The sequence below is a fragment of the Neopsephotus bourkii genome, unplaced genomic scaffold (assembly GCF_033783945.1).
Source record: "Neopsephotus bourkii isolate Nb327-2 ecotype Australia unplaced genomic scaffold, CSIRO-AGI_Nbou_v1 NB_140, whole genome shotgun sequence".
NCBI classification, from domain to species: domain Eukaryota; kingdom Metazoa; phylum Chordata; class Aves; order Psittaciformes; family Psittacidae; genus Neopsephotus; species Neopsephotus bourkii.
In genome coordinates this window covers 1,149,491-1,167,778 of record NW_026900657.1, presented here as the reverse complement: position 1 = coordinate 1,167,778, position 18,288 = coordinate 1,149,491, and the positions used below count along the sequence as shown (strand labels likewise).

The 18,288-nt window shown below is 41.3% G+C and overlaps 1 protein-coding gene across 6 annotated transcripts in view; it reads right to left on the bottom strand.

The window, feature by feature from the left end:
- USP32 (ubiquitin specific peptidase 32) overlaps positions 1-18,288 on the bottom strand; it is a 78,478-nt gene that overhangs the window by 40,875 nt on the left and 19,315 nt on the right. For 4 of the 6 annotated variants that reach the window (XM_061368699.1, XM_061368734.1, XM_061368707.1 and 1 more), the window contains exons 2-5: positions 15,352-15,479; positions 5,757-5,862; positions 5,053-5,171; positions 1,692-1,851 (exon numbers count right to left, since the gene is read on the bottom strand). In XM_061368699.1, coding sequence (XP_061224683.1) covers positions 1,692-1,851; positions 5,053-5,171; positions 5,757-5,862; positions 15,352-15,479 — 513 coding nt within the window. Of the gene's footprint in view, positions 1-1,691; positions 1,852-5,052; positions 5,172-5,756; positions 5,863-13,344; positions 13,447-14,604; positions 14,750-15,351; positions 15,480-18,288 lie in introns of those variants that run through there. The other 2 variants (XM_061368742.1, XM_061368715.1) reach the window with 2 other exon arrangements.

Below are 18,288 nucleotides of genomic sequence, written 5' to 3'. Positions count from 1 at the left end.
ATCCTAACGTAGACAACCACTTAATGTTGTGCTTCACTGGGAAATCAAAAATACAGTAACATTTCATTTTATCTAAGTCCAAACCTAACTGTCATATGATCTTTCCAAGTCTGGTTAAGTATACTGGGCCTGTGGATAGTGTGCAGTCTGAAACATGCTTTACCCATCCAAAAATACATGGAAGCTACATAGTTTTCTGGAACACAATGAAAAGCTTGCCCCTGATCTGACATGCACTTGAAGACCCAATAATCACTTCAAACTGCCTCAAGTATTTTATCTTTTTAATCCTAACAACAGAAAACCTAGTTTTCCACTCAGTTCTGCCATCATTATACTCAGCCAACAGCTTATAAAAGCTGTCATTAAAGAAACAGAGACCACCACCAACTACTAGAAAACACTGGATTTCTCAGCAATCTGACACAATTTAAAGCAACAGGAGTTAAATAAGAACTTTAGAAGAGGTTTTAATTTCAAAGCATGGAAAAAAATCAAAGCGAGCTCTGAGGCAGCATTCAGAGGCATGGGGTAAAGCTTTCTTTGAACACTTAGGGCAACAGGCACTTGACAAGGATGGAGGCACAGCACATCTCCATTCGATACAGCTTGAGAGATTATTTTTTTTTTCTCAGGGCTGAAGTCTAGAAAATTCAAAGAGTTGGTTTGTTTGGGGTTTTTTTTAGCATACTTCTTTCGCTACCTTGTCTATTAGACCTCAGAGTCTTCTATAACCTCAGTGCCTACTGCATTCTCATGTAACGCAAATAAATTACCTGTCTATAAACTTATAACTTTACTATGCATTTTCATTTCAGATGGTCAGAACAGAATTTTAATGCTCACATTTGAAACCAAGAGAAAAACCTGCACGTTGCTTTACTCAAGTCACCCATCCATTAAAGAGATTAAATGCCACACTGACACCAACAAAGAAAATCTATGAGAGCACAACCAGATTGCTCAAATCCCTGGTATCTCAATAGCGAACACCCTTCTCCAAGGGGTACCAAAGTCCCTTAGATGCTTTACTGTAACGTATGCTTACATTACACTTGCACACCAAGTATAATTTATCAGCCTTCTGGTTTTACATTTAATTTAAAAAACAGCTGCTCCTTCTTTTATATCAATATAGACATAAGGAAGCACTTGTTCTTTGGAGATTATTCCTCAATGCAAATGCTGAGGACGTTTCTCTTTAGAGAATTTAGCTCCCTTACTTTATCACATGACAGGAATATTACTTATTTTACTGCAGAACATAAATTAAGAGGTAGAACTTGTTTTTGAAACAAGCATTGTTTTCAGAACTGCCTCCACAGTTTTATGATTCACTACATCTGAAAGACCAAATATAAACCCAGTATTAATATCAAGTCACTTTAGATGTTTTTGTCAAAAGAGAAGGTATATCTGCCACCCTTTTTTTCTCTTCTATAAGAAGTATTGTAATCTCAGTATTGTTATCTCTTAAAGACAATGACCCACAGTGTCCTTCTTCCTTAATGTTTTACAACTTACAGCACAAAAAGCAGAGTACAAATTAACACAGAGAAGAAATTTCTCTCACTGAACATGTATCTCATCAGCGTAGTGACATTTCCTGAACAGCTACACAGGGCAGCGGTTTCTGTCTCTGGAACAGCTCTGAAAACCACACATGCTACCACCAAGCTTCATTTACTTACAGTGTGTGACTCCAGCCAGGGTCTGATAGAAGGTAGGGGTGTCGCTGTCATCTGTGAGTGTCACATACACACCTCCAGACAGCAGCCAGCGGGAAAACGTGAAAGCATCTTTGTTGTGCAATAGCCAAACCCTGAACTTCTCATAGTTTACCTTTTCACCCTGTAAGAAAAATAAGAAACCAGGAGCTGTTTTTCTCTGCTTTCTCAGTGCCAGTAAACAGGAATTGGGACAATCTCCTATAAAAATAAGTACTAAAATAATGTTTTCTTTGGAGCCATGCCTGTTTTTCCATCTCATTCTGAAATCCAGCACTGGGAAGACTCCTCAGCACTCTCCGTATTTCCATCACCTACTCAGTGTGGTCTTTGGAAAGTCATTTACTCTAAACCTCAGGTTAAAAGGATTAGAAGAAAAACAGTTACTTACAACTCAAAGTAACAGAGGTTATTTTTATGAATTTAAATTTATTATGATAGATAAAAGCTCTTCTGTGCCAAGTAACAGGTGCTATAAAATCACAAACATTCTGTTCTACCTGCATGAGTATACAAACACTTAGCACAGAAAAAAACTGATTTTTTAATAGCTAACACTATGATTAACCACAGCAGTTGCATGTCAGTTTTCTGCCTCTATTGACCAAACCCCACTTTGAAGCATACATGTAAACATGACATTCACACTATCTCCTAACTGAGTCTCGCCTGATGAACGTCTCATGGAACTGCCTATTCAGGAACACATAAAAAACTGAAGACTCACAGAGTTTAACTGCTGGAGAGGCTGTTTAAACCATTTAGTTGAGTGGTTTCCAAGCTGTGGCCATGAAACCATAGGGATCAACACACTAATTTCTACAAGACCCACAAAACTAACTAAAATAAAAGCAAACCTATTATCAGTAGACAAACTCATTATGTGGAGATCCTCATCTCCATGGGAAATAAAGAGGGGTCTGCAAAGTGAAAGAGGTTTCAAGTCATTGATTATTTCAACTTCTCTAATATCACAGACCATTAAACTTCACTGAATTACACCTCTACAGAATTCAGTAATTTTCATTTGGCCACAGACTATCTGCAACTGCCAGCTATGGAAAGTGGAAAATCCACTACTGCCTTTGCCAGGTTGCTCAAATGGTTAATCACCATCATCACTAAAGTATTTGCTTCATATCTCAATTGTAGTAGATTATTTCAGGTTCCAGGTGTTCATTCTTTTTATTCCTCTTTTTCCTACACTAGAGAGTGCTGCATTTCTCACCAACAAATACATGCAGAAATACACAATCCTTAAATCTACTATCACAGACTTCCACATGGTTCTAATTCAAGGAAGTCAAGATGCTACGCTGCTATTCCATCACCAGTTTAATCTGTATGTACCCACACCAGTAACTGACAGCATGGCCCTAACCTTCCTCCTACCAACACTGCAATCACATTAGCACAGTCAGGCGGCAAAACAGACCTAGCTGAGAAATAACCTACAAGACTAGAAGCTGCAGGAAAAGGGCTTACTTCGAACAGATCAGTTTCCCAATCCAGTTCACCAAGGCATCACATAAATACTTGAGCCAGCACAAAGGCAGGAGAATGAATGACAGACGGGAAAAGGGTAATTCAACATTGTGGACTTTGCAGGATTTAACCCTTGCTAAGCAAAAAAACCAACAAACCTCTACTGGGAAGTTAGTAGAGAAAAAACAAAGCAGGTTTTTTGTTTGAAATTCCTCTAACAGTTTGGATTTGAGAGAAAATAATTTTCTTCCTAACTGTTCCACTCTACTTTCCCCCTACTTTTTGCATTGCCTTCTGTAAACACAGAAGAGCTGTGTCACATTTCAGACTGCACTGCTCCAGCTGATCAGAGCAAGGACAAGGAAGGAGCAGGACACGAAAGTTTTGGACAGGGGGCAGAAAGCATTTGAAACAAGTAATGTTTACAGCTGAGCCATGACGGAGCTAGAGCAATACGGGTATCACTGAATCCACTTCCTGTATTTTAGAAACAAGAGTGAGGAAAAACTCAGATATATTTTAAAGCTAGTATTTCTAGACGAGTACATGCAATAATTCCGAAGAACAGAAGTACCTACAAGCCTCACCCTTGAAAGCATAAACTCATCCACCATATGGCAGGCAGGAAGGCCCACAGCAGGAACATTAAACTTTCCCACTCTCCAGCAATGACCTAGTATGGTTAACAGGCCAGTAAATCCTGCTGAGTGACTTATTATACTGTTTTTATTTTAAAAGAGAAATCAAGAGACAACATTTTCTTGAACGGGAGAACGGTACAAAGCCAGACTGATGCCTCTCTTCCTGCAAATCTTCATTAAGTATTCCTGGATTTCTTGGACAGCCTGCAATTAACTGTTAGGGTGTAATTTATCACACAATATTGATAGGAAATTATAAATAGGAAATACTGAAGTGGGCCAGCTCCAGAAACTGGACTGCAGTGTACGTAAGATTTATGATTCCAGCCAAGAATGAAGAATGTAATCATTGCCTACAAAGCCAACATGATACCACTGACAGATTAAATGATCTGTCTCAGCCAATGCCCATAACCAAGGTTATCTTCAATACACTACAATAAAATCTAGGTAATTGAGTAACCTGATATCCGCAAATAAAGCTTCTAGTCAACCAATGAAATGTATAATGACAACTGGGTTTTGATGCTCTATAGTCCTTCAACAAGAAATGAAGCAACCAAAGCACAAACCTCTGACAATTCAACAGGATCACTACTGCCAGTGAAGTATCTGTGAATATTTAAAAGTAACAATAGTCTGTTTTAGAGGAGGACTTCAGCAAGCCTCGTAAAGATTGCATCTCTCAACCAACCCAAATCATAAATAGATGTTTTAGCTCCAGGAAGGCACAGCGAGACAAAACTAATACTATAAAACTATTCTTTCTAAGCAATCAGTGCTGACAGGCATTTTTAAATCCAGGATGCAGATTTTCTTCTCCCTCTCACATCTGTGTTCTAGATTTCTTGCCCACTTGCTGTAAAACGTCCACACCAACGAATAGATTCCCACTAGTGACACTAGTATTCAAATTTACTTGATAACATGATTACCCTTGGGAAATGACATCTTTCAAACTAGCACAGTAAGTAAACCAGCACGGAGAATGCCTACATTTACATACTAAGCTGCTATTCAAATCAATATAAATCACATGTAATATCACAACATAAAAAACTATGAACTTTTATCCAATTTAGACCAGGTCAATTTGTTTCCATACATGCATGAACATGTCTATGTCAGAGGAAAACAAACTACCCAATCTAATTTTCACATTTGTGTAAATGCAGTAGGCTAAAACCTGCATGAAATACCTCAGAGAAACATTTCTTGAGCGACTCTGGGACTTTCCCATCCACCACATGCAGCATCTTCTCCATCTCTTCACGGACAACATAGCTCCCAGATTCGTTAGAAAAGAGACTGAAAATGTCTGAGGAAGCAGAGATTTGTTTAAGCAACAGTTCTCAAATATCAAATTTACAGCTGGCTGAGAATACTGGAGCTGGCTCTCCAGCAACTAAAGGACTAAAAACTTAGGTTAATTCAATTTCAGTGTAGCTCAACAAGGTTTAGGTCAAGAAGTATCTCCTTTTTCTTTTATCACTGTCTGCCAATCAAAAGGAAAATAAATACTATCACATCAGATTAACACAGAAGACAAAACAACAGAAGCCAGTAGGTAGATGCCTTCCTTTGTTTTGAAAAACATCAATGCCGTCCTCCTTCCTCTGCCCACACACAGTTATCACCAGTCTTTCTGTAGGATCCTAACATTTATATTCATGATGACTTATCAAATATTTCATTTTGGTGAGTATAAAAAAGAAAAATGCAGCAAATTTCAAAATATACAGCTAAAAATGTCTACAAATACTACATTTATTGGCAAATATAAGCCCTGGTTACATATAAAAATAGGGACTCAGTATATCACAATTTATGTTTGCTTTACACAGTGTATTTTACACTCGCTATCCATTGTCCTGTTGTTACTGTTGTAAAAGACATTACTTACATTTTGCTTTTTCTTCCTCCCTGCCTCTTGTAAGTAGAACTAATCCGACTATCAAGTTATTGAAGTGCAGCCCTTTGGATATTCCTCCAAATGAACAGTAGATAACCTAGAAGAATAAAACAGAGAAGTTAACCAAGAAGTTAACATGCAGATCAGAGATGCCAGAACTAAAAGCAACAACTTATACTGAGACTCCACCATATATGGTTTTTAGGCTCGTCGCTTCACATTCAGCTAACCACACTTCCAATATTAATTCTGTTACACTTCTGCAGCTCTTCCAGCCTTTCCAGGGTCTTTTATTTAGGGAAATGCAGGTACTTTCATGAACAGCAATATAAAAAACATAGCTAGAATCCTCCAATGAAGAGAGTTTCTGGCTTGTTCATTGGAGCTACTTCCCCAGACTTCTTTATCAAGGTAATAAAGATGAAGTCTCCTCCAGACTACGCTTTGATAGTCTCAACACCATCAAGAAGTTGTTGGAGCATCAAGTGTGTTTCATTGCCCCAAAGACAGGAAATGAATTTCCAGTGAGTCATCAGAAACTACAGCTTTGAAAAGATGTGGCACACACAAAAAACCTCACAACTTTTCATCAGCTATACCATAACTATCTCACCATGCAACTGCTGGTAGCATGACCATTCCAGCTTAGCACGTCCCTCTAACAATAGGATTTAAAGCTTTCTTCCAATACAATTAAGACTTCAAATGACAAGTTACTCAAAGATCCACAGCATGGATGCAGTCAGTGGAAGGGCTGAAGCATTCACCTTTCACATGGAAAGTCTGGACACTGCAGCTTGCCTTAATAGCATCTTAACAGTGATTCAACACCGATATACGAGATACGAAGTTAACAGCAAGTGCTTTTAGTGAACAAGAATTACTGACTTGCTTACTTCAATATATTACTTCACCTTGCCTCTAATACTACAGAGCACAAGTGAAAAGATGTATGCTGTACTGCACTTAAAACATGGACTCCTGCAATCCCAAATCTATTCCTACAAGCACCAGCACTTTATCAGTATGACACGAGCGAAATCTGCATTAGGTGTTAGAATTTACATCAGACAGAACCTATCAATTATTCTTACATAGAAGAATTATTTCAGTGTCTCTGTCTTATAATTTGATTTTCTTACAAGTATCACACTGAGCATCTAACCATAAAAAGAAAGTATTAGGTCTAGCTGATGGGGAACTATTACTGTGAAAGACCAGAACAAAGTGATTTATCACTGATCATGGTCTGGATAGCAGACTTGTTTGTTGAACTTGTTTCTTACATGTAACTTCTTCAGAAGGAAAGATAAAGAGATCAACTTCTCTGAGGAAAAGTACTGTGCACATTTAAAATAGTATTTTCTTTGCTGGCATCTGAATTACATTCTAAACATGCAATATTAAAACGAGGATGAGTAGTCAGTTATGTATTGCTTTTTCATTTTTCTCCAGTAAAGCCTTGAGTATGTTCTTTATACGAGAATGTAGCCAAATAGCAATAGCAGACTTCAGAGGTCAGCAGAGCTTCACAATTAAAGTGGACAGATCCACTGTTTTGCATGTTACCATTCATTAGGAGAGTGAATCATTAGTAAACCTAGGATGAAACCCACAGATCTTAACTGCAACACCTGTGTCCCTTCCCCCTGCCTTTTGTTGGTTTTTAAACATCTGAACTCCAACCACACACAATTCTAAAGAGCTAAAGCAACATTTTTAACTTTTCTGTACCTCCCAAGCTCTGTTTGGGTTTTTCCCCCCCCTTTGAAATTACAAATGTTTGCATAATGAATTTCATCTTTTTTGCATGACACCTTAGGGCCCACAGACAAAAATCCACCAACCTACAGAATTAAAACCCTCCTTTCCTTTCAATAACAGCAACTACAGTGCTGCAGTCAGAACCCTCAAGCAGAAGGCAAAGGTGGAGGAAGAGCGCTGAATACCAGCCATGTGCATGACTCGCTGCTCTCACTATCTCAGGTGTGGTTTTTCAAGTAACAATTAAGCCAAGACTGGGAGTGACCAAACAAAACAGCCATGGACTTGGTCGAGGGTACTGGACAGGTCTGGCTAAGCCACACAGTGGCAAAAAGAAGGGGGAAATACCTAACAGTGGCTAGCTACATTAGATTTACTACTGCAAGTGCCCTTTATGCTGTGTATAACGTGGTGTGGAAAACTTACTGCTGTTGTCTTTCCAACAGTAGGAAGCAGACCAGCAGATTTCATTTGCTGGATGTGCTCTTGACAGCCTCCACAGAGACACTGGGCAACAAGGTAGTAAAACCTGCTAGAATTTTGTTCACTTCTCTATCACAGTTATTACCAGATGTAATGCTGAAGCAGAGAAATTCCCTGAAGACACTCTATATAGTTCTGTGCATTATCTTCAGCAAATCCTCTCCTTGTTCACCCATCAAGCTATCCCTTTTCATTGCTATCCTCTTATTAAAAGATGTCTGAAGGCAAGGACATGCAAATGAGGCCAATAATACCAAAGGACCCAATTCTACAGAAAACATTATGCAGAACCTGCAGCTTCATTCCACTATGAGACATAGCGCTACCCAAATACATTAACTTCCCATTGGGTGCTGAGATCAACCTCTTCTATTACTCAAGTGTAATCCATTTACAAATGCTTGCAGGGCTAAATTATTAAAACTAAATTTGTCCTCTATTTGGGCACAATGACTGTATATGCTTTATGGACAAAGTCATGGCAGAAATTTCAGTTCCACGCTTTCTACATCTAATCATTCTGATTTCACAAGATGCCTTCGAGGCTACACTGTGTGTGTAAGCAATTTACCTTAATATGTACATTGGAATCATTACTTCTTTAAAAATATGCAGTTAGCTCTACTGAATGCTATAGTTTAAGTCCCAAAATAACTATTTTTTATTTAAAAAAAACACAAAGAGCACAAAAAAAAATAATTCTTCTGTTTCAGATTAACAGCACTTGCAAAACAAACACATGTATCACAGTATCACAGTATGTTAGAGATTGGAAGGGACCTCAAAAGATCATCTAGTCCAATCCCCCTGCCGGAGCAGGAACACCTAGATAAGGTTACACAGGAACGTGTCCAGGCGGGTTTTGAATGTCTCCAGAGAAGGAGACTCCACAACCTCCCTGGGCAGCCTGTTCCAGTGTTCCATCACCCTCACTGAGGAGAAGTTTCTTCTCAAGTTTAAGTGGAACCTCTTGTGCTCCAGTTTGTACCCACTGCCCCTTGTCCTATCATTGTTTGCCACTGAGAAGAGCCTGGCTCCATCCTCGTGACACTCCCCCTTTATATATTTATATACACTAATAAGGTCACCCCTCAATCTCCTCTTCTCCAAACTATAGAGACCCAGCTCCCTCAGTCTTCCCTCATAAGGGAGATGCTCCACTCCCTTAATCATCTTAGTTGCCCTGCGCTGGACTCTCTCCAGCAGGTCCCTGTCCTTCTTAAACTGAGGGGCCCAGAACTGGACACAATATTCCAGATGAGGTCTCACCAGGGCTGAGTAGAGGGGAAGGAGGACCTCTCTCGACCTACTAACCACCCCCTTCTAATACACCCCAGGATGCCATTGGCCTTCTTGGCCACAAGGGCACAGTGTCGGCTCATGGTCACCCTGTCGTCCACCAGGACCCCCAGGTCCCTCTCCCCTACACTGCTCTCTAACAGGTCGTTCCCCAATCTATACTGGAACCTGGGGTTGTTCCTGCCCAGATGCAGGACTATACACTTTCCCTGGTTATATTTCATCAAGTTACTCCCTGCCCAACTCTCCAGCCTGTCCAGGTCTCGCTGAATGGCAGCACTGCCTTCTGGCGTGTCAGCCACTCCTCCCAGCTTAGTGTCATCAGCAAACTTGCTGATAGTACACTCAATTCCCTCATCTAAATCATTGATGAATATATTAAATAATACTGGTCCCAGTACTGACCCTTGAGGCACTCCACTAGATACAGGCCTCCGACTAGACTCCGCCCCATAGGCTACAACTCTCTGGCTTCTCTCCTTCAGCCAGTTCACAGTCCACCTCACTACCCGATCATCCAGACCACACTTCCTCAATTTAGCTGCAAGGATGCTGTGGGAGACCGTGTCAAACGCTTTGCTGAAGTCAAGGTAGACCACATCCACCGCTCTGCCATCATCCATCCACCGTGTTATTTCCTCATAAAAGGCTACGAGATTGGTCAAGCATGACTTCCCCTTGGTGAAGCCATGTTGACTGCCCCTCATAACCCTCTTATCCTTGATATGCCTTAGGATGGCACCAAGGATGAGGTGTTCCATCACTTTCCCAGGAATGGAGGTGAGGCTGACTGGTCTATAGTTACCCGGGTCCTCCTTCTTGCCCTTTCTGAAGACAGGAGTGACATTTGCTTTCCTCCAGTCCTCAGGCACCTCTCCTGTTTCCCAAGACTTGGTAAAGATGATGGAGAGCGGTCTAGCAATGATCTCCGCCAGTTCCCTCAGCACCCGCGGGTGCATCCCATCTGGACCCATGGATTTATGGATGTCCAGATTGCTCAACTGGTCTCTAACCCATTCCTCATCGACTAAGGCAAACCGCTCCGTTGACCTGTCTTCATCTGAGTTCTCAGAGGTACAGGGCTCTTCAGGACTGCCTCCAGCAGAGTAGACAGAGACAAAGAAGGCATTCAGTAACTCTGCCATCTCTGTATCTTCTGTCACCAGGGCACCCGTCCCATTCATCAGTGGGCCTACATTGCCTCTGGTGTTAGTTTTATCTGCCATGTATTTGAAAAAGCTCTTTCTGCTGTCCTTGACCCCTCTCGCCAGCTTTAATTCCAAGGAGGCCTTAGTCATCCTAGCTGCTTTCCTACATCCTCTAGCAGCAGCCTTATATTCCTCCCAAGTGGCCAGCCCTTCCTTCCATGACCTGTAAACTCTCCTCTTCCACTTGAGCATACCCAGCAATTCCCTATTTAGCCACGCAGGTCTCCTGACCCTCTTCCTTGACTTCCTACGTGTCGGGATGCTCTGATCTTGAGCTCGGAAAAAGCAGTCCTTCAACACCAACCGTCTTGGGCCCCTTTACCTTCAAGCAGCCTACCCCATGGGATTTCCCCTAGCAATTGCTTGAAAAGGCCAAAGTTTGCCCTGCTAAAGTCCAGGTTGCAATTCTACTTGCTATTCTACTGGTCCTACCACACAAGATCCTGAATTCCACCATCTCATGGTCACTGCAACCAAGGCAGCCCTCAACCTTCACTGCTTCGATCAGACCCTCCTTGTTAGTGAGGATGAGATCCAGCAGCGCACCTCTCCTGGTTGGCTCATCCACCATTTGCATGAGGAAGTTATCATCTATACACTGGAGGAACCTCCTGGACTGCGGCTGGGTTGCCGAGTAGTCCTTCCAGCAAACATCAGGGAAGTTAAAATCCCCCACGACGACCACGGCCTGTGACTGTGAGGCCGCTCTCAGCTGCCTGTAGAAGGCCTCGTCAACTTCCTCACCCTGATCCGGTGGCCTGTAACAGACCCCCACAACAGTATCGCCCCTGCCAGCCTGCCCCTTAATTCTCACCCACAGACTCTCAACTCGCTCCTCATCTGTCCCCGGACAGAACTCAACGCATTGTAGCTGCTCTCGCAAATAAAGAGCAACACCACTGCCCCGCCTGGCTGGCCTGTCTTTCCTGAAAAGGACATAGCCCTCCATGACTATATTCCAGTCATGTGAGCTGTCCCACCACGTCTCTGTAATTGCCACCAGGTCATAATCTCCTGACTTAACACAGGTTTCTAGCTCCTCCTGCTTATTTCCCATGCTGCGCGCATTGGTGTACAGACATTTCAGGGAGCGAACTGAGCACACCGATTTCACCCTAGGATTACAGGAGGCCTCCCAGTCTTCATCAATTCCGGAGCGCTGTCCCACTGAGGCAAGCCCAGCTACAACCCCATCCCCCTTCAAATCTAGTTTAAAGCTCTCCAAATGAGCCCTGCTAATTCGTGCCCCAGCATCCTTTTGCCTCTGTGCGATAAACCTTTCCCACATGCCAATGTCCAGACTGGTGCCCTATAAAACCAGCCGTTATCAAAGAATCCAAAGCCCTGCCTGCAGCACCAGCCTTGAAGCCAATTGTTTATGGACTGAATTTTCCCATTCAGTCCCACATCATCAATAGAAGATGGAAGGAGTGAAGAGAAGATCACTTGAGCCCCAGAGTCTTTCACCATCCGCCCCAAGGCCCTGTAGTCTTTCTTCATCCCCCTCAGACTGCGGGAAGCAGCTTCCCCCTCACCTGTCTGGAAGACCAGCAGCGGGTAGTAGTCTGTCGGGTGCACCAGGTTGGGGAGTGCCCTGGTGATATCCCTGATCCGGGCTCCAGGCAGACTACACACTTCCCTATGATGAGGGTCAACTCTGCATATCGGGCCCTCTGTTCCTTTCAGAATGGAATCACCTACTACAATGACCCTTCTTTCTTTCTTATCAGAGGCAGTCTTGAGGTGTGAAGTCGACCGCCTTTTCCTATGTGGCCTTGTAGGCGGGCCTTGCACCACATCCTCACCTACCTCTCCTTCAAGATCCAGGGCCTCAAACCTATTACGGAGGGACACCTGGGGAAGCAGGGCAGGAAGGGAGGAGGGCTGCCCACGATGCCGAACCGGAACTTGCTTCCAACCCTCATCATCTTTTTGGTCCCCTACCTCCGGGCGACAGCTACAGGGCAGGGGCTGTCTCAGGCCATCCCCCTCTGTCTGAGAGGGCAGGGGGTCCATCCCCTTTTGGGGGGTATCTCCCTGGAGCCGTTCCAACTGGCCAGCCAGGGAGTTACTCCACCAGTCGATCTCCCTTTCACACTCCCTGATGCTCCTCAGCGTCTCAACCTCCTCCTTAAGTTTAGCCACCAAGCTAAGCAGATCTTCTACCTGCTCACACCTCACACAGGTGGAATGCTGTCCTCCCTCCCCCGGCAGTAGCAGGCTCTGGCACTCCCTGCATCCAGAGACCTGAACAGCCATGGTTAGGGACGGGGTCTCTGTCTGAGTTGCTACAGTCTTCTTACAGCTAGCTCTCTTTCTGGAGACGACCATATTGGTCAGCAAAACGACCTCCCTGTTCTTCCCTGCACCTGGTGGGCAGCGACGTGTCTCTCAAAGGCTCTTTCAAGTCAAGGGGCAGGGGAGTGGTCGCCGTCACTGTGGGAACACCCCCCGCCACGTCAGTCGCTCTCTCACAAGGGCTGCTGGGGCTTCGGGAATTGGGAAATGTCGGGAATCGCGATGCCTCTGCGCTATCCCCTCTGATTTTCCTAATCATGGTTGAACCTCGCGGTCGCTGAAGCATGCTGGCTGCGGCTCTAGTTGGGCTAGCTCCAATCAACTGACTGAAATGTATGGACAAAGAGATGAGCAATCACTCGTTTTCTTTCACAAATTTTAGTAAAACATGATCCTTTCTTTATACTCTATTCTCCATCACTCCAAGGTAACTTTCCTTTTAGACTAAGAACAGCTATGTTATAAATTACCTCAAATAAAGCTATCTCCTATCCTCATCCAACTGAAAGCGTATTTGTAATTCATACCCATTTCTGAGCCTCTTCCACTGATTTCTGTTGAGCTTTGTATATCTCAGTTCTGACTTCAGCTGAATGCCAAATATTACATTTCATAGAATCACAGAGCAGTTGGGGTTGGAAAGGGCCTTCAGATACCTAGTTCTAACCCCCGACAGGGTCCACAATATAGAAATAAAGAGTTTTTTAAACATGTACAAGTGCAGGAAGGTAACTATTTCTTTACAGGTATTTAGACACACACAGGATTTATATCCATGTAGCATTTAGATATTATTTCAACATAACACATTGACTGTTGATGATATAAACAAGGAAAAGGAATTCTGCAGATAATGCCCAATGTATTAGTATTATACATAATTACACCCATGGCAGTGGCACTAATTTCAGTTTAGCTGCTTAATCATTCTTTGGGATGAGTTTATAAACACTGGCTAGTTACCTAACAATACATAATAGAGATTACTTCAGATTTCTAAGGAAGGATCTCTACAATTTTTCACATTCATGTGCTCTTTGGAAAACTTCTAATAAGATGGACAATCAAATTATGATGCTATGTTGTATTTCCCAAAATTCCTTAAGACTGTTGCAGCTTTACTTAAAATAGCCACACCCGGGCAGCATCATAGCAATTTACATTGCAGAATGTAAAATTTAGTATAATTATATGGTACATAGGCATAGTTTTTTACTAATTTAAGTCTGATGTGTTAGGTTTCATGGATAACGTCTTTACAAAATAAAGCAGAAAGGAGCCAGCAGACATCTGAAACCCACAGTCTCTATTTGTGACCAAGTTACTTCACTCAGATCAGTAATTTCATGCTTAATACTTGCATAATAGGGATAAAAAAAGTACAAGTTAACTAAAGTTCTTCACATTTTATATTATTTCAAACCAACCCTATACAATGTAGGGTACTTTTTTTGTTTATCTTATGGTCTACTAATAGTCAAAGTGTCCAGACAACATAATCAGAAATTAATACTGAAGGCATGCTTTAAGCTATAGGTAAATCATGTATTTTCTTCTAATTTCATAGTGCTACCACACTACGTTTCCCTGTTCAGTGCTTGAATACCCACATTAATAAAAAAAAAAAAAAAATCAAACTGTTCATTATACTACAAGAAGTAAGTAATATCCTCTTCAGCAATACTTAGGAAAAACAGACAAAAAAGAGAACATAGAAAAGATTAAGCTTAGGATAAAAGGAACTACCACAGCACTAAACCTTTTGCAATGCACACTTCACTACTCACATTATCTAAATAAAACTGGAAGCCTTATATGCTGCCTGTGAGGTCAGTAACACTGAAGATACCAGAAATAGAAGCTGTGATTAGAAATGACATGGAGCAAGATACCATTCGAAAGGTCTGGCTAATCTTTTTTCTTCACCAACAGTATTTTGATTTCTCTCTCAAAACAGGGGCAACACTGTGAAAGAATATAATTTTTTAAATGTGTGCAGAAAGGTAACTTTTTTTATAGCTATATATACACACACCATATTTATATAGCATATAAAATATGCTGGATTCTGGCCATTTTTCAGTTCATTTATATGTTTATTATACATACTTTTTTTAAGAGCCTGTAAAGATTAATTTGCACTTTAGAAAGTAAAGTAAAAGCTAATGGAATCTTGGAAACCAACAGCAAGTGCATCTCCAAAGTAAATTAAATCCTCTCCTATAATGGCTACATATAGCGTTAAATCTTCCCAACCTTTCATCTAGCCAAATCTACATCTGGATATTCAGCTTTACTTTAAAGTCATCTACCACCTATTAGTTGGGCTGGAATCAGACACTCAATCAAGTACATATCCCTGATAACCCACGATCCAATTCTGGAACATTACTGTCAGATAGAGAATTTACATTGTGATATTGTATGAAAAATGGACAGAACTCAAACGAGTTGGTGTATGAGTATAGGCACCTTTGTGTACATTAGCAACTGTGTGTATGCCTCCCCAGAAAACCAGCAAGTTCATAGATTACCTCAGCAACTTTTGGAGGAACTCCATCACCGAGAACTTCCCTGATGAAGCACTGCTGAGTCATATAATACGAGAGGCCACAAGTTCTCTTGAAAGCATCTTTCAGTCGCTTTAGCTCTATGTCTGTAACTGTGTTGAGTGAGGGGAGAAAAAAAAGAGTTGGTCAGTAAAGGTGCTGTAGAAATGTCATAGCTTCCAGACTCTCAAAATCCTGTATGCCTTATATTTATCTTAGCAATGAAGAGACTGGAAGAAATTAAATGCACAATTTCATCTAAATAGTAGGAAAACCTGACTACTAGAAAACGAGATCTAGTAATCTAATTCTTCCAAAAAGAAAGAAGTAGACCTAAAGTTAAAATCAATGATTATCACAGTTTACTGCCTAAGTTTTCTCTGCCTACAACAGCGTATTATTATTTGTTCTAAATTAAGCACCATTATTGTCACACAAAAGGCAAACAAGCTAGCTTTATCATCAATTTTATACTGCATGTAAGCCAGAGAAATGATCTGTAACCAACAGTGGTGAATATTATGAAGAGCAGCTCCAGCAGCACACTTCAAGTAGTTTCATCAAGCAAGCAGTCTACCTTTCTGGATTAAAAAATAAAACTATTTAAGCACCACTTATGTGCTCATAAGACAGTTCAGCAAATCATGAATTTAACAGGAATTCTACAGTTAAACTTTGCACTAAATGTAATTCCTTATGTAAGATTTTCTTCCACAGTCAACATCTGCTCACCTGCTAAAACCTGTTCAAACTTGTTTCCAATCTGCAAATGTTAAGTTTGATGACCGACATCCCGTTCATACATGAGCTTCCTGAAAAGCAACTCCTGCTTCCAGGTTGCACAAGCATAAAGCAACTTTCTAATGAAGTGTTGAGGTATCTTGTTGAACAAAAAAAGTGACCTGGTGTCCTGGGTTACATGTGAGTACCATGTAGTGCAAAAAAAGCTATCTACCATCTAGAAGCCAAAAGCAATGATGCTGTACATGATAGCTGCTTTACTGTATTTATAGTAAGGCATTTTCCATGCCCTGATATAACAAGCCAGACAGCAACAATACTGACATGGCCAAAAGCTTGTCAAGCTTTTTGGCAGCCTAAATAAAACAGGATATTTGAGAGCTTAATCCAGCACTCTCTTCAAACCTTCTACACTTCAATTCATTCATCAAAAGAAAAATCACTCCTTAAATCACATTGAAACATTCCTCCCTAATTCTAATCCTAGTCAACACTGAAACACAGCAGTGACTTCCTGAGCAATTGTGGATAAAAACAGTATCGGGTTATGTTTCTCTTCAAATTTTATTACAGATTCTGAGGACTTTTGGCCAAAAAAAACCAATCAAAGGATCTAAGAAATAAACTTAAAATGTGACATCCCACCACCACTGGCGCTATCAGTTAACATGGATGTGGCAAAAGACATACTCAAGTTATCATCATCACACACCTTGTTTGAACAGAACAAGCATACTTCATACGGCAGATAAATGTTGGTACAATATTATTACCTGGTTTATATGGTGCATAATTTCACTGTTTCATATTAGCATCTGCCCATAGAGTCATTTTCCTTGTGTCTTTACATGTGATGCTTTAATGAATGCTCAGACACGGTTGGGCACACCAGTTAAAGCTTTCTTTCCTAGCTAAGTAGAAGCAGACTCTCAGATGGTATTTACAACCTGAAGCACCATTCTCCCCACTCCCCAGCTCTTCTGAATTACAGCCACAGGAAGCAAAAGAATTCTGCAAAGAAACCAACCCCCAGGCCACAGCCTTCCCTCCAAACACGCGCAAGGAATTAGAAGTGCTTCCCATCAGAGATGCTTCATCTCTGCTCATCCTCGCCTCTTCTGAACCATGTAACTACAGCAAGTTTTCAGCCAACAGAGACAACTCCCCACCACGTGTTTAATGGGTAAAAGCTTGGGAATGCTGAGGGGACATAAAAAGGGGAAGCAACCAGCTTCGTTATTTTGGCAAGGTAAAGCAAACAACCCAGATCCTAGACAGACTCTAGCAACAGTTCTTTGAGGAAGATACTTTAATTCATTGTATTTTTTAATACATACACACTTTTAATAAAAACAGACCCTTCATTCTGCTTCTTTTCTCCCCCTTTGTCAATTGCTGTAACTCCTCATCAGCTAATTCAATCTAGTTTGTGGTCATTTGGCAAAACAAATACACATACAAACAAAGTGTTAACTCACCAGATGCTTACAGTTTTATGCCTATTACAATAGACTTTCAAGGAACATACTGCTTACTGCTAAAATAAGGTTGAAACATACACAACATATACAGACACTTTATATAGCATTGTGTCACTATTGATGGTTACAGGTTTAGCTTCCTGGCTACAGAGACAAGTCAAATAATTTTCATCAGAAATCATGACAGAAGTATTTTTTCCTGCCATTCATTTATAACCACTGACTTTGTGTCCCTTGATCTAACCCTTAAAGGTTTCTCGCCAGGATGGCAGCAAGATGGGGAGGATGGAAGGAGGCTCCATAAGAACTCAGCTGCACACCAGTTCCACGCAGCTCTGGTTACCTTCCAGCTACTACCACTGCTGAGCCCACATCCTGCAAAAGCACTTCTCAATGGGAATACAAGTATAATCTTGTTGTCTTACTCTTGTGCACTATGTTGTTAGGATTAATTAAAAGAAATGCAGCAGCCCATAGCCATGTAAACTTCCAATGACGGGTTTAATAGGAAATTTTATTTATCCAATAAATGTGAACTGACTATACTTAACAGGCCGGAGTATCGAGTGATTTTAGTCAGTCAGGTACTTTCCTAATCATAAAATTTACTGGCCATTCCTTTATGAGATTTACCTGTATTAACAGAAATTAAAGTAATTTCTAATACGACAACCTTAACTGCAGACCATGTTACTACTCC